This window comes from Puntigrus tetrazona, chromosome 23 (genome assembly GCF_018831695.1).
Source record: "Puntigrus tetrazona isolate hp1 chromosome 23, ASM1883169v1, whole genome shotgun sequence".
Lineage (NCBI taxonomy): Eukaryota > Metazoa > Chordata > Actinopteri > Cypriniformes > Cyprinidae > Puntigrus > Puntigrus tetrazona.
The window spans coordinates 1,637,180-1,661,881 of record NC_056721.1 but is presented as its reverse complement, the minus strand read 5'-3'; the positions used below and the strand labels follow the sequence as shown (position 1 = coordinate 1,661,881).

General features: G+C 40.3%; 2 protein-coding genes across 8 annotated transcripts; one reads left to right on the top strand and one right to left on the bottom strand.

Moving 5' to 3' along the window:
* Window positions 1-4,298: 4,298 nt before the first annotated feature.
* Window positions 4,299-9,318, bottom strand: rnf114 (ring finger protein 114). Its single transcript, XM_043224376.1, has 6 exons — window positions 8,981-9,318; window positions 8,220-8,370; window positions 7,118-7,224; window positions 6,885-6,999; window positions 6,371-6,478; window positions 4,299-5,564 (listed from the first exon to the last, which is right to left on the bottom strand). The coding sequence occupies exons 1-6, from the start codon at window positions 9,097-9,099 to the stop codon at window positions 5,499-5,501; spliced, it is 666 nt and encodes a 221-aa protein (XP_043080311.1). The 5' UTR covers window positions 9,100-9,318; the 3' UTR covers window positions 4,299-5,498.
* Window positions 9,319-10,596: 1,278 nt separating this feature from the next.
* On the top strand, window positions 10,597-15,895 carry spata2 (spermatogenesis associated 2). Of its 7 annotated transcripts, none has more exons than XM_043225334.1 (4): window positions 10,597-10,794; window positions 10,974-11,159; window positions 12,330-13,085; window positions 13,965-15,895. In XM_043225334.1, exons 3-4 carry the CDS (start codon window positions 12,756-12,758, stop codon window positions 15,267-15,269), a joined length of 1,635 nt encoding a protein of 544 aa, XP_043081269.1. In that variant the 5' UTR covers window positions 10,597-10,794; window positions 10,974-11,159; window positions 12,330-12,755; the 3' UTR covers window positions 15,270-15,895. The 7 variants fall into 7 exon arrangements, with proteins under 7 accessions (XP_043081269.1, XP_043081265.1, XP_043081267.1 ...); XM_043225330.1 differs by having other exon boundaries at window positions 12,327-13,085; XM_043225333.1 differs by lacking the exon at window positions 10,597-10,794 and adding an exon at window positions 10,798-10,900 and having other exon boundaries at window positions 12,327-13,085.
* The last annotated feature ends 8,807 nt before the right edge of the window (window positions 15,896-24,702 follow it).

Below are 24,702 nucleotides of genomic sequence, written 5' to 3'. Positions count from 1 at the left end.
TTACAAATCAAGTAAAATATAGACTGGAAAAGAAGAACTGAGGAGGATGGCATCGGTGAACGCCTGCATCGGTGAAAGCATGTTTCCAGAGCCACAGTGCTGTGACTTCATACACCAGTGAGGTTGCTGAGGATATTCACTGTCCATCTCCAATATATGGCCATTCCTCTCTGCATGGGTCTGCTCTTCTCCTTCCTGGCAGTGAAACATCTCCTTACCCATCCGTACCCAGACTCCTTTACCACAGAAACCACGTGGCATTTGCAGTCACCGCTGCCACATGTATAATGCAGCGAAAAAGACGAAAGGCTGCAATTATAATCAAATACATCATCTCCAGGCCAAATTCCAAAGCTCTCAGATTCAAAGTGGATCAAATTTTCAATTCATCTGATCAAATACAAAAACTGCTGCTGCGCAGATAGCAAACTCCCGTTCCCACAGCAACAAGCATTTACTTAATTAAACGATCTCTGATTCTTTGCACGACGAGGTTTTTTTTTGACAGCAAAGATACACAAAGTGGAAACAGGACCCAGTGGTCTGGATTTAAACCCTGGTTTCCTTGTCCTTGAGATACTGCGTGCTAACCACCAGACCACAGCTCTGAGCTGTTAAATGACTGAAAGACTCCCAACAGGGAGAGTTTTATTCGCTGTGTAAAATTATCGAATGGACGTTTAAAAATGTGATGAGAAATGATTAGAAATTTGGTTTACTTTAGTTTGACATCTGAGGTCTGCGTGAAACGTGAATCTCTAGCGGAACAGCATCAATGGGTCATGGGTACAGGTGAAATACAAGAATATTTTCTTGTAATTGGTATTTTTACTCACCTTTTATAATCATTTTTTTCAATAAAATAAGAAAAAGGAGAAAGAAAGACAGAAAGATTTATATTACGAAACCCATATTAATACTATGAGTTTTCTGTTAGGTACGGGGGGCAGTTGTTAAGGGGTCTAGAATATGTCCATGCATTAATTTGCGCATGCTAATAAACATTTAGCCATAGGAGAACAAGACTGCAAAATAACAGATCTCAGTACTTATGTGTTTCCTATGGACATGCTCTTCCCTCATATTTGGAGGTCACTTTCACAGGCATCTCTCTTTTATTTCCTTCCCCTTTCTCTCTTTAAAGCATTTGAAGGCTGGTGTGTAGCACAGGAAGTTAACGTGTGTAAACCTAAAAAGCCTGGTGAGCGGTAGGAGCTGATTCAGTGCCAGGTTGGTTTCAGGCGTTATAAAATCAAAGCCAGGACCACTTCCCACATACAGGCAGCCACACAGGAAGAAGTGCAAGTTGGACGGCAGGAGTTTAGCAGCGGAAGAGTCGTGCAGACTGGGTCTTGAAGTCGGGGATGCCCGGTGGCCATTTCTGTTCAAACATTTGAAAGGATTAACCTGCCGTGCCGTGCGCGCACCGCCAGGGCATGTGGCGGGATTCCTGTTTTGGGCTTCCTCTTTCTCCTGACGTTGAGGAATTTTGGCGGCGAGCAAGCTCCCCGCGCTTTGATCAAAACGCACAGATATACCTGGATCAGCAAAATATGAAGGAGAGAGACCTTACACTTTCCAGGCACAAATATGAGAAGATAAACAGTACACAGCCGCGAGTGAACACCATGTTAATGGGAACATATATTAAGAGGTAACTCATCAGCATTCTGATGTGAAAGAGAGTTCAATGGGTACTGGCTATACAGAGTCAAGAAACATCTAATGATAGACTGCGGAACGATTCCGACACACGTCTGCAGAAAATATGTTTTTGAAGAGTTATTTTATTTCCAGTTGTTGATGTAATGTAACCACATAACGACCAGAAAAGCAGATACAATGATTCTTAAAATTGGCTTGCATTTACTGCTTTTTGTCAAATTTTCACAGCCAATATCCAGTTATTTCAATAGGAATCCACGTAATCTGGAATTTCACGAAAGAAGTCATCTGGAAAGTGACTTCTGTGCAAGCCTGCAAAATGTGGCGTACATTTTAACAATGTTTAACATGACAAAGGTACAATAAAACAGGATATTCACTTTTTTGCGAAGAAAATGTATGTTTTGCGACACTGTCCAGTGTGCTTTGTAAATGAAACGGCCGGTACTATAAGCATCAAAATTACATTATATGTAAAGGATGTGCAGAGAGTATTAACAGAAGCCAAAACAGACCATTCCAGCTTGATTAAGTATCTTTTTTGTTTTAAGAGACTTAAACTCTGTGTGGAATGCTGTACCAGGTGAGCTACTGAGCAAGTTTACTGTTTTAGTATAGCCACACGTATGGACCTTTTGAGGTCATACCACGGTCTAACAATCTAATAATGAACTTTAATCATAACTTGTGTAAAAAGAAATAACGTGTGCGTGTTTTACTGATGCTAATTTTAATTGGAAATTGCTATGAGAATTATATATAAATACATTTTTTGGAATTTCGCTAAAATGTAGGTAGGTGGTAGTTGAAATGATTATAAACTAAAATATGAGGATGCATGCATATGTTTGAATATGTGATTGATGGCTGCAAATTTTCTCGAGGAACAGATTTGGGCCTAGTCACACCGTCTGTTTAGTTCTACTTCACCGGCAGATACAATGATGAGTATTCGTCATCACATTCACTTCCAACAGGTGATGGATGATTCCGGAGACTACGTGGATGACTGAAGAAGGGAACACGAGAAACGGAGGCATGAGTGTGAATCTGGGCATGACACATCTGAGGAAAACAAAGCCTTCGTCTCTCTCACGGCACAAGCCTCCAGGAGGAACATGCTACGCTAATTGCCGCTTCAACACAGCCCTGAGACTTAACACCATTTCACATTCTCTCATCAAAGAAACCACATGCTCAACTTTATGAAAATTTCATTCAGTATGTTCACTTTCTTCTCCCCTCACCCCCGCCTCTGTCTTCCCTTAAAATAACTGCCACCAAAAAGAGACAGCGAGAGCAAGAGACGGTGTTTTGCAGGACCATTTCCTTCCTGCCTGGAAGCCCTACAGTAACTTGCTAGATCAAACTTAGAGAACTTCTACAGCTGCCAGGAGCAAAAAAAAAAAAAAACACCAGGAAAGAAGAAAGGAGAAATCTTAAAGACAAAAAAGGAAAAAAGAAAACATCAAGCAGGTTAGAGAATTTACTGTGTAGAGGCAGGAGACCTGATGGAGATCTGAAAACTAATTACTGAAACAGTGTGTGGGAAGGAAAGACAACAAACGTTAAGTTGAAGCATCTTCTGTCCCTGTGGACCGTGTAAATAAACTTGCTGCTTTCCACTGATTGCCGGGAAGAGTTTCATCATAAATTCCCCTGTCACTCACAAAGAAGTCCAATTAACACTTTATCCAGACAAACCCCTAATAAAGGAGTTGAAAAAGCAATATTGAGGCATACTGAGAGCTTAGGTTCTACAAAGCATCTTAGGTTTATTATTAAGAAACATTTTTTCCCAATATGGAGTTTTTGACTTTAGCAGAGGGGGCTAGGGTGGGCCAAATAAGTCATTTCAAAATTGGTGATGTTCAAATCAGCTCCAGATTTATGTTCAAAATCGCACACTGTCCGAGTATGAATATGGGTGTGTACTGCATAATCTCAAGTGATCCACCTGAATCAGTCGCGTTGTCTTACCGCCATTTTGAAATCTTCTTCTGTGGTCTCATGGGATAGATAGTAAAGGGGCAGATGTCAATAGGGATGAGGAACTTGTTTGGTTACCTACGTTCTTTAAAATATCTTCTTGTATGTTCTGCAGTTTATACTAATTTAATTTATCCTTTAAGCGGGTAAGGAACTGAAAAGGGTTCCATCAGCCTGAAAAACCACATGTATTTCCACAATGATATGCAATTTCGAGATGGGCATCCGTTCAAAAACAAGAAAGAAGGATTTCTGGGAAAGATCCTGTAACTGTTACAGCTCCCCCTCCATTTAGTCATCCATCAGAGAGGTGGGTGTTGTTTCTGGCCCAACGTGTCTAACACACCGGTGTAAATCACTCACAGTGATTTCAGGTCCAGTGTTTAAATAATTAAAGAGCATTAATTTATCAGGATTTAGCACCTTCAGACATGAGAGCTGACAGTCGCTAGGGGACAGGAAATGAGCAACAGTAATGGAGTTAGAGCGGACGAGAGCGAGAGAGATTCGCGTTGAATGCATATGCATCGAACAAGTGGGGGGAAAGCGATATGTGGAGGGGGAACGAAGTGTGTTTTTATAAAAAAATGCTTCCGGTAACACAATCGAGGATTGAGAAAAGATAACGCTATAACAAGCGTCGCTACATTTAGCAGATGCTTTTATCCAGAGACGAATTAGAACAACAGAAAACCGACAAAATGCAGCATATAGTCATGTAATGTGATGCAAATGTATAACAGTTTCATTTGAAACAGGCTTTTGAGAAAAGGCACACGACCACCCAAGGAACACACGAACAGCACATGAACGAAACAGGCACAGGATATGATTTAACTTCAGCATGCAACACAAGTTTGACTTTATGGAACGGAACATTACACGTTTGTTCGATAGATTTTAGGATTTTAAACTAATTTGAACTCTACCATAAACAGTTGAACCGCTATATACGCTATTAACAGAGTTAAGAGAGGGTAGCTCATACGAAATGGAAATTGTCTCATTGTCTGCCGAACGATTCTTTCTCATGTGAAACACGGAAGATAGTTCGCACTGTCCGTCTTTCGCACGGTACACAAATACATACAGGTTTGGATTAACGACACGATTTTCTCTTTTAGGTGAACTGTCCCTTTAAGGGCAGATCCCATCGGTTGACAAGGCAGATCAAGCCATGGACTTGCCAACAGCTGCACTACACTTAGCGAGCACTGCTTAGGTCAGAGAGTACAGAGACGATAAACGATACGGCGGACTGATGATACAATACTGTCCCCTACTGGGCAATACAGACTAATTTCAGACTAATCTCAAAGTCAAAACACACCTCTATCAGGTTCAGCTGAACAGAACAATACAAAACAAAGCAAACCGACCAAAAAAAAAAAAAAAGCTTCTTCTAAACTGCCTCCGAATCAGATGTCACTCTAAAGATTAAAAGAATGACCTAATGATTCAATATCAATATTTTTACACTAGACAAGGTTTGCTTTATTACAGTTCTTTCACGAGCTCATGTATCAGACCGTCTCGTTCCAGTGGCACGAAATCTGACAATCTGATACGCGAACTATACTCAAATCAGGTATATCATTCGTAATTATAGATGGGCAGAATATGGACCTACGAATGTACATGGGACCATTTTATACATGAATATATGGAATATACCCAGTTCAAATCACCAAAATGACACCATCGGGAACTCTGGCGTGACTGACATTAGGCAGAACAGTAAAACAGAATAGCCCTGAATCCCAACGTAGTTTGTTCATCTTTTAAGCATACGCATTGATTTTTGGTTGTGTTAAGTTCAGCTGGAGATCCAGGCGTCCCTCACATCAGTTTTCCAAGAGAGAGCGCTGTAGGGCTTCCTGGATCATGGTTTGCTCATCTGTAGCATAATCCTAATAATAATAATAATAATTAACAACACAAAAAAAAAAGGTTGTTACAAGCGGTCTCAGCTCAGACCACTGACAGTCTCAACTTCATATTTGAAATAAAAAGTAATATATTGTCACTTAAAAAGTAATGTGTTTATGATATTAATAAATGGCGCAATTGTTTATTTAGTAGTTTGAGTTTGCTTTTTGCTCGGCTATTTTCCCGAGCATTTCCACTGGAAAGAAAAAAAAATGTGGCTATAGACAAAACTCTAATTTTTTTTTAAATATAAACATTAATATCTATTCCGTTGCGCGTTCTATACAGTGTTTGGATAAACATACATAGTTTACTACAAATAAATCTCTGCTCAGTTAAATTTTTTTTTTTTGGTAATTCACAATATTTATGATGATCATAATTGCAATTTAACAGAACTTGAAAATCACAAAAAATTATTATTAATAATAATAATGCTCTATTTCGTTCTTTCTTTTTTAAATTTTAGACAGTAAATACAGCAAAAAAAAGTTACAAATAAATAAATAAACCCTTAAAGAAGAAAAGAGGGTTCCAACCTTATTAAACTGATATCGGCTACAGCTCTTTATATTGTTTATAGCAGAGATAGTAAGTTATGTACGTTTAATTATTGGATTGGAGAACAGAACATACTGTATGTTAAATCACAACAAATCTAACAGCAAGATCCATCATAACTAGATACAGAAATATTATTAACAGGGTTTTTTGTCTCAACATTGACCATTTTACGTTTCTTTTAACACTGGAAAAGCAGAGCACGTAAATACTGTATTCTACTCACCACAAAAGTGTCATAGGAAAACGCGTGTCTTATTCTGAGGTGCTGAAAGAAGTCGGCGCTCCTGTAGTTAGGGTCACCCCAGGGCATTGAGGCACATATCGGACAAACCTGCAGGAGTGGAAACAAGGGTCACGACTGCTGATAGGTTACGACCGTACGTGCCATTTTTCCCGGTTGCGTCCTTGCCAGGATTTCTGTAACGCTTTGATTCAAAGTACCTCGAGAGCGTTTTGAAAATATAAGGAACAGATCGGCCTGCACGCAAACAAAGCTAAAACGGAGATATTTTAGGCAATATATAAATCCTGGCCAGGACGTGTCTGGGGAAAACGGCTCTTATGGTCACCCCGTGATATGTATTCCCCTTCGGTGATATTCAAAGATGTACTTTCAAATGATCTCCTCTGCAACTTAACAGAGTACAAGAAGCTCGGAAGTGGCTACGTAACCCATTTCAAACCGATCCACTACATAGCTTTTTCACAAATACGGCGCTGCAAATGAAAATGCTCACCACTTGACGCGGGTCGTGCGCGTGCTTCGAGGTGCAGTGCTCCACCAGACCATCCTGGTCAAAGTTCTGTTTGTTACAGAAGGGACAGGTGAAGGTGTGACGGTTCGGCACTGAACTGCAGGAAGCAGGATTTAATTAGAGCCACTTTTTTTCGATCGATGCGTGAAGCAGTGACGCGCGATTGTGATGACTTTTTGTAGAAAGCATTTAAACACTGAAAGCTGTTTTATTACCTGACAATGGAAGGCTGGTTCTTTGAAAGGGCCTTCATACCTTCCTTGATGAAGTCTTGATATTTAGAGCATGCCACCGTGTGGCTTCTCATATCAGACAAAAGAACCTGCCAAAAAAAAAAAAAAAAAAGGATTTGAGCTCAAGGACCACCCACAGTCTGTTCACGAACCATCTGATGCATGTAAAGCTGCGAAGCACTTTTGGAAACCGAAAGCTCCGAAAACAGAATACTTGTAGAAAGAGCATACTAATAAGTCAGGGTGAACAGGTTTTGGTCAGTCTGGCAGGAAAATTGCGTTCAAAAGGAAGCAAGCTGTAATCGTGAGCGCTAACTAAATGCTGGAGATCCGTGCTTTCGAGGCAAATTGAATGAAGGATTCAACTGTTTTATGAAGACAGCCACTTGCTTTGTATCTGAATAAAATATTTTAACGGTGTGTCTAAGTGCAAATAGTCTATTTTGATCGACTCGGGTTCGAATTTGGTTTGACTCGCTGTAAATAGCCTCTATTGCAAATAGCTGCTGCCTTATTTCAAACTGAACGATTCTCGTTTAACTTTTAGTTTTACATTTAAATTAATTTATTTTTGCGATTTAAAATCTTTCAAAATGTAATGGGTTTAAATAATACCAACCATGCAACTGGAATCACGACACCTACGAGCCGTATTAAATATATAACACACCGAAATGCCATTTAAGAAGCATTCGGCGGCCACTTCTGCAGTGTAAAGATGGCTTTTGTTCTGGTGACCGATGACAGTTCTACCATGTCTTATTTTTCTGCTTGAAGGTATTGATTCAACGCATTAATCTGGCACGGGACAACATGCATATTTACCAGTGTTCGAAAAAATCGCACCCATATACTTAAAAATGCCCTGGAAATCATTTAACAAATATCAAACATCGCCCATTAAAAGAATTAAACATAAAATACAGTATTGTTGTAATAGAATGTATTCCCCCTAATGTGATTGGTCAATTTATATATCAGTCTGACAGACTCTTCCGGACTAAGTGGGTGGTTCTTAACCAGAATAAGCACAGCATTATAATATAACTTACACAGTTTAGCTCACACACATGCACCCACACACCTCATTTTTACAGCCTTTGCACTTTCCGATTGATCTTTTCATCTTATGTTGTACATCATCTGCTTTATTCCACTTGTGCAGATCGGACCTGCAGACTGCGCACACGGGTTTCTGAGGCCGCAAGCACTCCTTAAGACAGCTTTCACAGAATCTGACCAAAAGAAAAGGATATGCTTTCACTAAAAAATATTTCAGAATAAATATATGTATATATATGATTTTAGTTACCCCCGCCCCCTCTTAAATGCACACATTTGGCTACATTTAGGCCTACATGCACACATAAGTCAGATTTCCCCCCATTTTAAGTAATAAACCGATATAGATAGATAGATAGATATCAATAACTAATCAAGGCATTTCTCTATGTATCACTTTTGCTACTGTTATGTTTGTTTACAATTCTTTCTTTTACGGTTCATACGCAAAAGCAAGCTATTATATTCGATGACAGCCTGAGTATTGTCGTTTGCTCGAGCATAGGCTTAATTAAGCGAGCGGCACTACAACTCCCAGCATCCCACGCAGCACAAGTTTAGTACACAAGAAGCAAAACTGAAAGTAACCAATTCCTGCCTCATCACAACTCTCGTCACAACTGCATTCGTTTTCGATTATTCGACACGATCACATCAAGATGAAGTTACACGACATGGAGCCCGCGCTTCGGTTTCACGCGATAACTTGATTAACATGAAACTAATCAACATGTCAGTCGAGAAGTTCCCGCTGCAAAGGCGCGAGACCAAAAGCGTACTCACGTATGTCCGCAGCCCGTGGTCATCGGAGAGATAAATATCTCCAAACACACGGGACAGAGGTAGTCCTCGTATTCTGCATCGATCACGTCAGTTTGAGGCTCTGTTTTGAGCATGGCCATGTCTGCTGCGCCGTGTTCCGTGTTCTTGAAGTCCGGTGAGATTCACTGTTGGGATGGGAGGAGCGATAACTCAGCTGATCGCATGAGGAAATACATACTACAACCTTATCTGACTGACGGCAGAAATAGTAGTGGGTGAACAGATGACTGCAGTGTAGAAGCGAGTGTTTGCGTGTAGTGTTTTAATGAAGAGTTATGAGTGCGACATGGCAAGTGTTGTCCGATTCGCGAGCGAATCACGGATTTGAACCGGTTCTTTTCGAGATTGTGGAAATGAATCGCTCGACCGTGAGGTAGAAAAACACATTCAGTACAATTCAGTCACAAAAAAAATAAATAAATACAACGCGAATAGTTTCTTTGAGGGCAATATGGACTCAGTATGCTTCACCAAATTTTAAATGCTAGAAAAAAAAAAAAAAAAAAAAAGATTTTTCAAATCGAATTTATATTACTGAATATTAAATTAAGGCATTAAAATGTAAAACAAACCCAAAAAGTGTGGGTCCGTTTAACTTATAATCAACAATGCCTTAATGTGTCTTAATAATTTCAATAATGCCTAAAAGACATTATTGCATATAACATTTTCATCAATGTTTCACAAAAATAAAAACAAAACAAAAAAAATTGGTCAGTGCCAAGAGTAATTAATGGCTGGTTCTGGCTTATGCTTGCATAATATTTTACACACACACACACACACACACACACACACACACACACACACATATATATATATATATATATATATATATATATATATATATATATATATATATATATATATATTTCAAGCAACACTATTCTAGAAAAGGGTTCTTACTGATCTGTTATAATTATTGAAAGGATTGGTTTTTTTGTTTTGTTTGTTTAAGCACTATTAAATAGATATTTAATGGCAATGGAAAATATATTTTGCTAAGAATTCTTAACATGTAAAAAGAAGACCATCTGAATTAAATAACCAAAACAATGCTTTTTCAAAACCAGTTTTAGGGAGAACCTTTTAAGCATAAGACTGTGAGATGCGTGATATTATTAATTTTTCTGAAATTCCATAAGACCTTAGGATATTAAGTAAAGGTCATGTTCTGTGAATATGTTTTTTTTTAAGGTAAATATAGAAAACATATTTATTTTATTCGTTTTATGCATTGCTAAAGACTTTATTTGGACAACTTTCACTTTTTTTTTTTTTTTTTTTGCTCCCTCAGATTTCAAATAGCTGTATCTTGGCCCGAATATTGTCCTGTCTTAACAAACCATATATCCCTGGAAAGCTTAATCAGCTTTCAGGTTATGCATACATCACCAAAACAACAGGACATTTTACAGAACAAAAAAAAAACAACGTTAGGGTCTCAACTGTAAGGACAGCAACAAACCGGAACACATTGTCGCTGCCTGATTACTCACACATTTACAAATCTAATGAGTTTAAGGTAGGTGAAAATAGCGCGGTGTTTAAGCACACACTTATTTAAAGTTCAGAAAAGAAGACCTTCAATGCAGCGCGGGGACTTCTGGGAACTGTTTTGGGCGAGGACTCCAACGAATCGAATCATTTATGCGAATCGGCTCGCTAAGTGAATCAAACGATCGAGCGCTAGTCCCGCAGCCTCGGGAGCGCGCAGGGGAGGCAGCGTGGCGCATGCGCAGTGCGGCGGTGGGGATTTCCAGCGGAACATGAAGGTAAGAGGCGCTGGATGATGGGGAGAGGGCGGCTCGGTAATGCTGCTGCCCAGCACTGCATGACACTCAATGGACATGTTTACATTCACGCCTTGTTTTTATTGAGGTAATCAAAAAGTAATTGCAGGACGGTGTATGGTTAAATTGTGATGTGTGTGTGTGTGTGTGTGGATTTACAGGGCCCTGGAACTGCGCTAATGTTAGCAGTGCTGTGCTAGCTGCATCTGATATCTGTCACAGATGAGGTTGAAACGAGCAACAACTTCGTTATCGTCTATCCCTTTCATAACGACAGTTTGAGAGGTCAGATAGGATGACTGGCTCCGTTGGCAGATCTGTTTGCTGTGAGAAAAGGAGACTGTCAGGTTAGCTGTGTGGCTAACACACGTCACTGTTTATGTCACTGTAGCAATGAAATGCAGATAGAAAATAATTATTCGTGAGCACCTAACTGCGTTCTCTGCGAACGCTGACTTGTTTGGGTGGGTATTTGAGCTTTTCACCATGTTCATCGCGGTGTTATGATTATGATACGATGCTACCTTAAAGAGTGGTGGTAATGATGAGAATAATGATTATGTATTGACAGGCCTCTCTGATAATGTACACGTGAATGACTGATGTTTAGTGTCAGCGTGAGCACAGCAGCTTGAAATGACAGCCTCAGTTACACCATCTAAGGAAAACACTGGAAATAGTGTGCAAGAGTTTATTTGGCAAACATCTGGAAGAATGAAGTGCTTCAAGGGGCCTCATCGCAAACAGTCCGCATTCACTGCTAGAAATAGATACCCTTTACTCCCATATTCCCTACACATTATCGGTAGGTCCAGTAGGAAATCTGTGCCTGCTGAGTTTTGTGAAGAATTCCTGTCATTCACAGAAATGACAATTCACGAATTGTTCCTCTCTTCCTTAACAATTTGTTCATTAAACTGTGATTTCAACCAAGTATGTCTACCCGGAGTTCGTGAACGCATAAGCCCCTATTTTTTTGTTGGAATTCACGGTTGTATTTAAATGGTTGTAGAAAAAGTTCCAAAGTGTCATTATGTCATCTACCCACAGAATGTTTATTTCTCGCAGGTTCCACAGAATTCCACACATTTCCATAAAACCGTGCTGTTAAATACTGCAATACTGATTGGTCTGAGCCGCGCCGTTTTAAGCAGAACGCACTTAATATGTGTGCGTATTTGTTTTGACTGGAGATCCACCTTCTCGCACAGCGTGGTAGGTCCATTATGTGGTGTTTGTCAAACTACTTTTCGATCGTTCTCTTCAGCGAGTACGAAAACAAAGCCAAAACAAATCCCGGTCGCACTAACAAAATGTAAATCAGACTTTTTTAGACTACGTCATAAATAGACTGTTTTTTCATTCTAATGGTCTGCTTTGGTCTTTCTGTGAAGCGTGCCTGCATTATGAAGTAGCTATATGATTGCAGGCACAGAGACTGAGGCAAGGCTAATGTATTAGACTGCGGCCTGAGTGCTCTTTTTCAAACAGATTTTGTTCTTCTGTCGTTGCAGCAGCTGGCAGCGTTGGACATGGTGTTTTTAATGTGCTCTCCTCTCCGCAAAACCCTGACCTTCAACCTAATGCAGGGGAAAGCCTGGCAGTGAGGACTCTCCATCCAGCACTCAAATCAGCTACCTTCCCGCGTCACGTTGAGGTGTTTTGGCTAATGAGGGACTCAGAGATGCCCATTACAGCATGAAAGAGCCCTGGGCAAGGCGTACGCCCGAATTAAACCAAGCACATCTTCACTTTCATTATTCCATATCATTCCTTTGGAGGATGATCCCAGCTTGCTGATTTTCCCCAACACACTGCACCGTTGTCCCAGGTCTTCCGGTGTCTAGTGGGAGAGAGGACTTGAGATGGCAAGCGGTCCCGTTTAAAGAAACTCCTGGATTGTAGGATAAGTGGTTGCAAGCTACGCAGCCCCCCTGCCACCAATGGATGCCAAGTTGCGAGAAGATCTATTTCGCAGGTATGTGGCGTCTTTGGAGAATCGGCTCGAGGAGGGAGCCGGTGAAGGAGGAGATAAGCAAGGAGCTAAGACGGAGGAGGCACTGATTTCTACTGCAACGGCACTGCTTGGCTCATACCAGCCCGATCCAGGGCAGCGCTTTCGCATGGTTCGGTTCTATGAAATTGCTGAGAACTCCCTGAGGACTCAGAGAAGCGCAAACTTGCGGACATTGGAGACTGCCTTTGCGACCTTGGAAACCATCTGTTCCAACTTGCTCCTCTTTCCTTGGAAGAAAGAGTTTCGGTGCATAAAGGTGAGTCAACAATTTTCCCATGTTGGTTCTATCCTTCTTTTAATTGCATTAATAATTTGATTCTTCCTGCATGTGCAATTGGCTCTATATGGCCACAAAAGAACGTTGTGCTAGCGTCTTTTGGAGTGTCTGGCAAAATAACTTTTACACGCAGTCAGATCCTATCAGAAGAGGATTTGTTCACAGTAGCAGGTTGACATGGCAAGTGATGTATTTGAGGGCAACATAATCTAATCAAATAAAAACCAGTGCTGATCTTTGCAAGCTGTTTGTACTTGCACATATAGCATGACATGACAAGAACAGTGCCATGGTGTCACGCTCTTACTCTTAATCAGCAGTTATATTTATATTCATTGTATAAAACATTTGTTTACATGAGAGAGAAGTTACTGTTTCACAATGCATTATTTAAAGTAATATTAATTTACAAGAGATACAAGTCATTTTTTAATTTTCATGTGACAATATCGAATATGAAATTTTTTATAAGACGTCATTATTTCAAGCAAGCAACCTCTGACTTTTATTGTTCTTAGTATTTAACAAATAACCACAAATAGTTAGTTTCCTTCATTTATTTTAAAATCAAAAAGATAAAAAAAAATGCAATATTTCATTTGGAAAAAAAAAACATTCACACCTTTTACTAGTTGAGTATATTTGCAGTACAAACTTTTAATGAACTATGAGGGCAATAAAAAAGTGAATAAAATGATTTGGTTTCATATCGCCCAGGCTTGCGTTTCAGTGAGACCGCACTGCATTCTGGATAGAATTATTGAGCCTTCGATTAAAACCTTGCTATGTCTTAAATGTTAAAAGGTGAATTTTATCTCTGCTGTCGACAGCGTGTTGACGTTTCATTCCCTCTTGCAGACCTTCACGGGACCGTACGTGTACCAGCTGCAGTCGGTGATATGCGACGCAGACCTGCGTTCCCTGCTGCGTTCCATGGGCTATTCCAGAGACCAGGAATTGCAGTACCACGTCAGGGACCATCCAGGAGGAGCCTCCCACCTCCGGCAGCTGGCTTTCGAACTGCTCCTCGCTCAGGCCGAGTGCCGTCTGCTCGGCGAGGTGGTCTCCATGTCTCGGGGCTTCGCCTCGGAGCTTGAGGCCGTGGAGGTGAGGAGGAGCACCAGAGAAGATGCGGCAGGGTGCGCCGAAACCCTCCGCCGACGAGACAGCCTCACGGGAGACTTGTCTCGCTTGTCGGTGCGGCCGGTCGACATGGACCGTGCCCACCTGAGGCGAAGCGGTCGGCCGTCCAAGTCGGTGGATGTCACGGACAGCGCAGGACACTGGCACCAAGCCAGCAAACCAGTGCTGAAGGCCTCGCTCAGCCTGCGCAAAGAGCCATTGTTCGTCGACACGGAAGAAGACATGAAGGATGAGATCATCCGACCGAACCCTTCGCTTTACCCCGTGGCGGCGCCGCCCTCCTACAGCCCTGTGGCTGACTTCTTCCCTATTCAGTCGCCCCCGTCTGAGCCATACTCCTACCACTTGTCCTCCCTGGACGAGGTGGACTTGTACACCGAACGGGGCCACCAAACGCCCTCTAGGCCGCCGAGCCGGGAGCCTCGAGAGACCCGGGACAGTTGGGTTCTGAAGGGGCACGTGATGAAGTGCCAGGGCTGTGGCATGGGCTGCGCTTCGCTCTCCTCTTGCCAGAGGTGCGACATGATCCTGTGCGGGTCCTGCCACGCCGTGGAACCGGCGCCTTGTTGCGGCTTCCAGGATTACACTAAAACTTCCCGCCCTTTGGATGGCTACATGCCCATCAAGGAGAAGCTGTCCGTCTACTCCAACGCTCACTCGCACACTCACCCTCACCCGCTTCCCCACGCTCAGTCCCACTCGCTGCTGCTGGACAAAGCTGTGATGAGCGCCAAGCTGTTTCCCAGCAAAGCCGTGGGCTCGGGCAGCAGTCCGGTGGTGGGCTCGGTCGGCAGCAGCAGTGGGGGTGAGCGGCTGAGTGTGGGCGGCTCCCGCTGTGGCTTTTGCAACAAGCCAGGGGCCTCCCACACCTGTGTTAACTGCTCCAAGGTGTCGTGTGACACGTGCATGAGCCTCTACGCCAGCGACGTGTGCACCCGCAAAAACCCTCATCATAACTTTGTGCCCAATCATCAACTCAATTTCAAATCCAGCACCATATCCCACCTCGTTTATCGATAGAAACGCTGCAGTTGTGCACTACATGCTCTTTTTATCTCTGCTTTACCACCCTTGATTTTTTTTTTTTCCTTTTTTTTTTATTTAACTCTTCCTGCTTCCTTTCTCATTTGGCAGTTGTTTGGTTTTGGTCATGTGATCTTGCAGTGCACTTCCCGTCCCTCGGTAGCTCTACTTTATCAAGGAAAACAAAACAACAAAAAAAGCCGTTTGACCGGATAATTCCATTCAGTATCAATGTTTAACTTGAAAATTAACCGTGCGGCGCATAGGAACTGTGAATGTTCAGCAGAGACTTCACCCTGGAATCGAATCGAGTAACTCGGAACTTCTCAAACTTGAACACAAGAAAAAAAAATAACATTACACTGGAAGTAAATAGTATATATTTTGAATTGTGAATCTATAGATCTATGTAAGACTATCGCTCTCATGGTGGGGTGGTTTTCCCAGTTGAATGGGGCTTCGGTTGTGAATTTGTATCAGACTTCTAGTTGCTGTTAAGTCACTATATAGAGTCCTCTGACAAGAAATGCCTTGTGGGTTTAACCCCTAAGAAGTCAGCCTACGCTGTTCAAAATGCTGCTGTTGAAAGTAAAACCAGGAGGGGGCGCTCCTGGTCTCTAACATGTTTTGCAAGCACCATGATTTTTTTTTTTTTTCGCAAACATCACGCACATACTGTTTATTATGTCAGTATATATATATATATATATATATATATATATATATATATATATATATATATATATATATATATATATATATATATTTTTTTTTTTTTTCCTGTGTCCAGTTTTCCTTTACATTGTTTAAGATAAGTAATTGAAATGGAGAATAATTTAATATTTTGTTACGCTGGCTCTCCTGAGAAACAATTATTTTTTTTGTTAATTCATTGTACAATACATTTACGATGTGATTAAAAAGTGTTACCGGGTGAATGGCACAAAGATTTCATGGGTCATATTTCACCCCGCAATCCAAAGAAATGGGATATTTTACATAGAGAAAAATAAGATTCTCTACAGAGATGCAGTGGCGAAACTAAAATAAAATTAAAAAGAGGAAAGCTACATTCGGAACAACCAGTACTGCTACAGTGTATGTTTACAGTGGTAGTTCTTTTCACTTTTAGGTTATGAGAATTAGAACTTTTTCTTTATGCAAAATTTTTTTGCTTTTATTTATTTATTTATTATGGGGTAAAAAAAATGACTTGGACGCGTTTTTGTGACATTCACCCTAAGTGGCCTGATTTTTATTCTTCCCTGAAAATAACACTACTTACGATTTTCCCATGTTTTGTTTTTCTGCAGCTACTACTATTGTTTTGTTTTGTTTTCTGTGCCTGTACCAGCAGAACAAAGTCAGTATAGCATTCTGGTTACATGTTCTTAATTTCAGAGACCTTTCAACCTGCTCCCCTGCTGCCTTAGGTAACCTTTCCAATCACCTAAAGGCTGCACTAAATGCAGGACTCCGTGCTTAATGTCTGTACGCAGCATAAAGCGAGGGCCAAAAAAAATCTGTCAGGGAAACAGAAACTAGCACAAGACATAAAGATGGCATGTTCTTACGAAGTGACGTCAGTATGTGTTTTTGATTTAGTGAAACGAGTGTTATGGATGCGTTCAGTCCCCTCTCTCTCTCTCTTCTCACCTTTTGTACTGAACAGCAGCCAGGAATAATTTGATTGGGTTTTACACTCGAAAGACAGCAATCAAACCTGCGATGTGCCAAACTCCCACAGGCTGTGAAGACAGAAGCGATCCCTACTGCTCATCCGCACACTAACTGAGCCATTTGGAAGCGTTTTAACCCTGAGTGCTGGATAACCTGCGTGTGTCTTTAACACACCTGTCAGTCCTCACCGTAAGCTGGGTTTGTGTGATGATTTTACTAGAGATGAACTGATGAATGAATTGACCCTGAAATTCCCGCTACATACATACACACACACACACACACACTCTGCTCCTCGTTTCCCTCTGTCCATGAAGCATTATTCACATCTGCAGAGGTCTGATCAATGTCTGGCAAACAAGTTTTTTCTTCAACGGAGGGGACGACGGGGGTGAGGAGTTAGCCAAAATGTTTGTTGGTAAAAGTATAATCCTATAATTATATAAATTAATTAAAAGCGATGATTTTATAAAATAATTTCAAAAATAAAGTTCTACAAAAAAGCGCTGCCTTTGGTGTTTGAGTTTTCGGATAGAACACGAGATAAAGCTTGCGGAATCATCAGGAATTTTCCGGATGCACGCTTAAAAAACGTTTTTTTTCACACCGATTTAAAAACGGCAAGAGCAGGCTTGGTTTGCCATGTGCTAGGTGTCAAGCAAAGTCGTTAAGCATCATTTTCTCTGATGAATTTATCTCCTGTGTTACAGACAAACTTTATTGTATTCAAAAGTGCAAGATTATTAATTTAGTTAGACCTGATTTCCATGAGATATTCGCAGGTCACTAAGGACTAAGGCGAAACGTACCCAACGTGTAACAATGTACGTAAAACACTGAAGAAGGAAAAAAAACTTTTACAGCAATATATCAAAAATGTCCACCATGGAAGAAAACAATTACTTTTTTTATGTTTGGGGGTTAAAAAAAAAGTGGCAGTATATTCTCTTGTGCACTTGCTGACATAAGGAAATCATTCTCACGGTTTTTCTGTGTGTGTGTGTGTGTGTGTGTGTGTGTGTGTGTGTGCTCACCCAAGCAAGAGAGAGATGTCAATGTCATTCATTCAGTTTTTTCAAACAAGCATAATAAAAGATTTTCCAATAGACAGGCTTTGCTAACATTCAAGTGATTTGTGGAGATGAGAGGTAGTACAGTAAACCTTTCATTCTTACAGTATTTTTACTGTGTACTGCAATTATACTGTATGTGAAAGTACTATAACATTCTCTAGATGAATCTCAGTTTCGCTCTGGAGTGTTCGAATGCAGTCGTGGTCGTAAGGTCGTAATACCAAGACTGAGGTGAGACCCCTGAGCAAGTCTACCAATTAAACATTTGAGTAATTTCTCTTTGCTCTGAGAACTGAATGAATGGATTGGGAAATTGGGTCAGCAATAAAAAAAATTCAATCCTATTAGCAATCTCAGATGTGGTTGATAAGCTGTGTTGCCGGTATAAAGCCACACGATGGTTTGCAAGCCATTGATCATTTTACAACAGGTAGTGTTGAGCTAATGAAATGACTCCATCGTGAACGCAAACATCTATATCTAGAAGTAGATACCATATTAGCGGCTGTTCCTATGGGCCAACCCTTTACTTTAATGAAACAAAGTGGTTCTGTCAACACTCAAGGTCAAGTCAACTGTCCGTCTGCAACATGGTTTACTGTGTGAATATCTATCTGCCATGCCATGTGTCACCTTCCTGAACAATCAATCTGATGCACCGGTTTGCCAGCTGCCATGAAACAAGACCCGAAGAACAAGAATCTATCCACTTCAACAACATGCATAATTTCAATAGCTTTCAAACTTGTAGATCAGTTGCTTGCAATTAGTGCGATGTTTTTATTCTTGCAGTTTGCTTTCACGTGGCAAAATATCTAAAGGGGCAAAGACGTGCTCACCCACAGACATTCACAGGTTCATTTTGAGGTACAGTATTAGCCAAACAGCAAAGCTAATGCTTTTTACGGAGCATGCGCAATTAACCATTATTCACTGTGATATAGCCTGGTTCGTTAGTCCTTCGGATCAGACTGCTTTCTCACTGCAATCAAGTCACTTCAGAATTCGTTTTTCAGCCACATCGTTCAGGTGTTCTCAAGCCGTGTTTACGTACGCCCCAATGAACCGAGCGAAGGGGGAAACGCGCCGGGTTCCAAAACAACGGGTCAGGTGTGAAAATATCCTCAAAATGTGAACACTTGTGTTCTTTAACCAGGGGAATGGGAATGCGTAAAGCCTGTCAACAAACAATTAAATGTAAGGCTGACTTACGCAAGAGCACCAGATCACTGAAAAAATGCACAAAATAGTTCAGGACATTTGACCTTCAGATCCAGAGTTTCTAATCCGTGGATTATAAAGTAAAACACACCTCTTATAATAAACTTGCTATTCCTGTTACAAAGTGATGTTCAGGAGCTGCTGCTGCAGCTCGTTCTTTATTGATTTAATAGATCAGGACATTTGACCTTCAGGGCCAGAGTTTCTAATCCCTGGATTAGAAAGTAAAACACACCTGTTATTCCTGTTACAGAATTATGTTCATTGTGTACACCAGAAGAACAATAATCTATCCACTTCAACAACATGCATAACTTCTGCTGCTGCATGAATAGGCACAGTTGAATCCTCTTGCAGACCTAGACAGGTGGTCCCGGGGGAGGTGGAGTGTTTCTTGTACACTTTAGGACCAGCTCACAGTGAGCATGGCTTATAAAATTTAATATGCTTATTATTTGTTAAATGGAGTTAGGTCATTCCACTCAAATATTTCTCAAAGTGCATTGCACCCAATAGAAAGTTAGTGTGCACTTAAAAAACTTAACTGATTAACTGACCTCAAACTGAGGCAGATCTCTAATTTCCAGTATGCTTTGCTTCAGATTCTGTCAATGAAGTAAATGTTAAATTTGTTATTTTGGTTTATTTTTTAACAGGAGATCTATTATTGCTATGTTATATTTTAATATATCGTTTAACAAATGAAAAATGCAAATACCATGTAACAGTAGCTGCCTGTTGACTACATAATTACAAACTGTAAGTATGGCTGTTCCATAAGTTGAACATGGGCATTTACAGTTGTCTATAAGCCACTCTTGCTCAAATTGATGAAGTGTTGCAGTGATGTTTGTCCTTCTGTAGATGTCTCCACATATGACCATGAAGCTCTACTAGAGTGACCATCAGGTTCTTAGTCATCCCTCTGACCAAAGCCCTTCTCCATCAATTGCTCAGTTTTCCCAGAAGGCTTGTTCAAGGAAAGTTGTTTCAAACTTATTCTATTAAGGTTTATGAAGACTACACGCTTCTGTGACCTTTCACTAAAGTAGAACCTGTTTCTCAGTTCTTTAGGCAGTTTCTGTTCACTTTAATGTATGGTTTTTGCTCTGATATGCATTATTAGCTGTTTTATTAAGAAATATTAAGACAATTTGCATACTGTATATATATGGTATACACTCTAATACCCAGTATCCATTAGTATAAATTTAATGCTAAAGCATATAATGATATTTTAAGGAATTGTGTGCTTCTAATTTTATAGCAGGAATTTGGACAGGACCCTTTTCTATTCTAACATTACAATGCCTCTGTCTATAAGGCAAGGTTAAAAAAAGAAATGATTGATTGTGGAAGAACCGGTCTGCATAAAGCCATCTCCTAATCTCAGCTGAACACCTCTTGTGTGACTTTAAATGAAGTCTTTGAGCCAAAAACTCATCACCAAACACCAATGACCTGCACATTCACTATATAGACAAAATTACTGGGACAGTTCCTTCTGTAGAAAAAGTAGAAAAAGGCACTTACAACACTGTGGCAACAAAGATGGAATTCATATGTTTAAAAATGAATTTCCATCTCTGTTGCAATAGTTTTGGAAGAGCCTTAAATGATTGTATGCTCACAATAATATTCTTTGTTGGAGAAAAATTGTGTCTGTGAGGATTTCCGGCCAGTATTAAGACCATATCATAGTATTGAGAATGCTCTCATTAGAGTTACAAATGACCAGAAATGAACGCTGTCTAACACTTGATGGCTGCTCTGTTAATTCTTCTTCATCAGTTAGGAAACTATGTGTGCTGTTTAATAGCATTCTTTCCTTTGAAAGCCACCTTTCTAGCATCTGTAAAACTGCATTTTTTTCCATCTCAAACACCACGAAATGTATGCTAAATTACGACCCATGCTGTCAATGTCAAATGCAGAAATGCTAATTCATGTGTTTATGACCTCGAGGTTAGATTATTGTAATGATTTATTGGGTGGTTGTTTTGCACGCTTGATAAACAAACTTTAGCTAGTCCAAAACACAGCAGCTAGAGTCCTTACTAGAACTAGTTCTGTCAACACTGTACTGGCTCCCTATCAAACCTCGGATATATTTTAAAATCTTGTTAATTACTTATAAAGCCCTGAATAGCTTAGCTCAATACTTGAGCGAGATCTTATCTCATTCACGTCCTCCACGTCCACTGTGTTCTCAAAAGTCTGATCATTTGATAATACCTAGAATATCAAAATTGACTGCGGGCAGCAGTATATATATATATACATATATTTTGCTTCTGGTAGAATGAGGGCAGAGCTTTCAGGGATGCCTGAAGTATGGCAGGAGACGTGCCATCTCGTTCTCTCTGGGAACTGGGGTTACATATGTAAACTTGAGGCATTCCACTTCAGGAACTCGAGCTGCGTTGAAACGTTTTGGGACCATGTACACCAACAGGTACTTGCATATCTACACTAAGCATGAAGGCCTTGGAGGTTACCACACTTCATTTGGAGTGAGCCTTGACCCCCAAGGGCGAACGGAGACTAGAGGACTCATATGACATCTATCTCATCTATCCAGGACCGCTGCCACCACCTGAGGTGTGGGGAATGTTGGCAAGGACTAACTCCTCCAAGAGAGCCCTATGGGAGTTTCCACAGCCTTCCAAGCCTTATCTGCAACTACAACCCCCTCTGATTGACCCCCAGGTTGCTAATATTAATAATTTAGTTTATGCATTAAACTCGTGGCCACAAGAAAAATATGTTGTTACCTTAAGAAGTCGCGGCCATAACATATTATCATGTATCCACAAAATAATATCTTGTGGTCATGACAAAGCTTAACCAAAAAGACTTAAGCTTGCTGTTTTGAATCTTACAGTGACATTCCTTTTTTAATTCATCCAGGAGTTATGTAGACTAAATGAAAAATTTACTCACACTTGACTGAAACACAAAATAAAAGCAGCGTTGCAAATAAATGTAGTAGCACTGACTGCAGTCCACTCTTTGTGAATCTCCCCCACATTTTTTAATTGTTTTGTTTCACAATCCTCTCCAGGGAGCGGTTATCCCTCTTGCTTGTACACTTTTTTTCTACCACATCTTTTCCTTCCCTTCACCTCTCTATTAATGTGCTTGGACACAGAGCTCTGTGAACAGCCAGCTTCTTTTTCAATGACTTTTGTGTCTTGCCCCCCTTGTGCAAGGTGTCAATGGTCGTCTTTTGGACAACTGTCAAAGTCAGCAGTCTTCCCCATGATTGTGTAGTCTACAGAACCATCCTGAGAGACCTTTTAAAGGCCTTTGCAGGTGTTTTGAGTTAATTAGCTGATTAGAGTGTGGCCCCAAGTGTCTTCAGTATTCAATCTTTTTACAATATTTTCTGAGATACTGAATTTTCATTAGTTGTCAGTTATAATCATCAAAATTAAAAAAAATAAACATTTGAAATATATCAGTCTGTGTGTAATGAATGAATATAATATACAAGTTTCACAAGTGAAATAAATCAACTTTTTGATGATATTAATGTGTGTGTGTGTGTGTGTGTGTGGCATTATATTGACTCCATATAATCAACATACTGGATATACCTGGATAAAACATACGGTTGTCAACTATTTTTTTGGATCCTGGATCAACATTACTGTCCAAAAATACAGACTTATCCCAATCCCTACCCAAAATGTATTCCTAAATTTAGGAGGAAATTATAGCTGATTAACAAGGTTCTAGAAGCATCTAACTGTAATCATAAGCCTAAAACAGATATTTCCAGAAGAATTATCCCTTAAATCTGATTGTTTGATTTGAATGTTATGTCAGGATCAACAAGAATGCTGATCCAGGAACATCATCCAGGAAATTACACTCATCTACAACATATTGACACCTGTTGATAAGCATTAAACCAAAGAAGAACATTTTTAGTTAAACCAGTAGAAGACTTTATCTATGGCTTGGCCTTTGTCAAACAACGAGAAACTATAATTTTAAAAGAGTAATAGAAATAGAAAAGATGGGTCTGAAGCCAGACTGAAATGGAGATATAATATTAATGATTAAAAATAGGTTTCTCAAAAAATGTTGTAATAGATCAAATGGTAGAAATAATTGCATTGGATGAATCTCCATGTATTAACAAAGGAACATCCTTTCCTCATTTCCACATAAAGAAAACAACTGAAATAAATCAGCAAGAGGGTGCATTAATACACGTGCAGCGGTGTGAAGATCTGAAGCAGAGGAGGCCAGCTGTTGTTAACCACTTCTTCTTGACTGCAGCTTTCACTCCTAAAAAAAAGCATGGTCAGCAGTGAATGTGATCTACTGTCTGTCTGTCTTCCACTTTATTTATATAGTTATTTATACATTATTTATACAATAAAAACAAAGAATTTAAATAATAATAATAATTGATTTAAAATGAAATTATACTGAATTATACTATAAAGCACTTATGAGAACAATCTTTGTTCGACTGGTTGTGAAGCATGTGTGTCAAACACACCAAGAAATGGCTTTATTAACCTTGGTAGGTGATGTCATTTGATTACATGCACCTGAAGGTTTTAAATAGACACAAGATAGTAAAGAGAGGGTATTAAGTCATTAAGATCTGAGTGCAGGGAGGCAAACGAGCTCAAATAAGCTCTATGTTTTCTTCCCTAAGTACTCTGGTGTTGGGCTGTTGGCCACACGGTCTAGCTCCTCTGAGGCAAGAAGCCAAAAAGAGAGAGTGCGAGTTATGTGCCTCTCGTAAAGACTGGGCAACAGCTCTTAGCACTTAACAGCCAAAGAGGAAGCCAGTCATTATTACTAAATGACGTCTTGAGACTATATCCAGGATAATGGCCGTGTCCCCTCGGGGAGGGCCGCAGGAAACTTCAACGACAGAGTTAGGGCTCCTTCCGGGCACCCATGGGGGATTGCTGTACAACTTTCGCTGCTCCTGGTACTTCCTGCTTTGTTCCAGGATACCAACTGTTTAACACTTCTCCCTGTAAAATGGAATGTCACAGACAGCCTCCCTTCCAGAGAATTTGGTAGCGTGGAAACTACTGCCAGATATCTGTCCTTAAATACTGTATAATACTAAATACTGTAAATACTGTATAAGAGGGCTACAAGATGCAATTTGTGTATTGTTCTCTGCATTTTATGGCATGCTTTACACTACAATGAAACCAGAATAGTCATTGCAAGCTTTGTTGGACAAGGAGGTTGTAGAACATCTCCTCTCTTTCTTAGAATGGGGTTTCTACAGCCAATGCTTTCTGGTTCACAGAAATGATATGGGGTTTGAACGTCCACTGTAGATCTCAAGGACGCATACTTTTAAAATAACATTTGCCACAAACTTATATTCTCGTTCCCATTAGTGCTTTTCAGTGCAGCATCGAGAGTAGCTTTTGAAAGGGAACATCTCGGGTTACTTAGCTGTAACCATG

Coding starts and splice junctions, on each gene's coding strand:
- rnf114 (XM_043224376.1), bottom strand. CDS start 9,099: ATGGCCATGCTCAAAACAGAGCCTCAAACTGACGTGATCGATGCAGAA. Junction 6,479..6,884: donor CGCACGACCCGCGTCAAGTG/GTGAGCATTTTC, acceptor CCACTCCTGCAG/GTTTGTCCGATATGTGCCTC. Junction 5,565..6,370: donor TTTCCTATGACACTTTTGTG/GTGAGTAGAATA, acceptor TATTATTATTAG/GATTATGCTACAGATGAGCA.
- spata2 (XM_043225332.1), top strand. CDS start 12,756: ATGGATGCCAAGTTGCGAGAAGATCTATTTCGCAGGTATGTGGCGTCT. Junction 13,086..13,964: donor AAGAGTTTCGGTGCATAAAG/GTGAGTCAACAA, acceptor TCCCTCTTGCAG/ACCTTCACGGGACCGTACGT.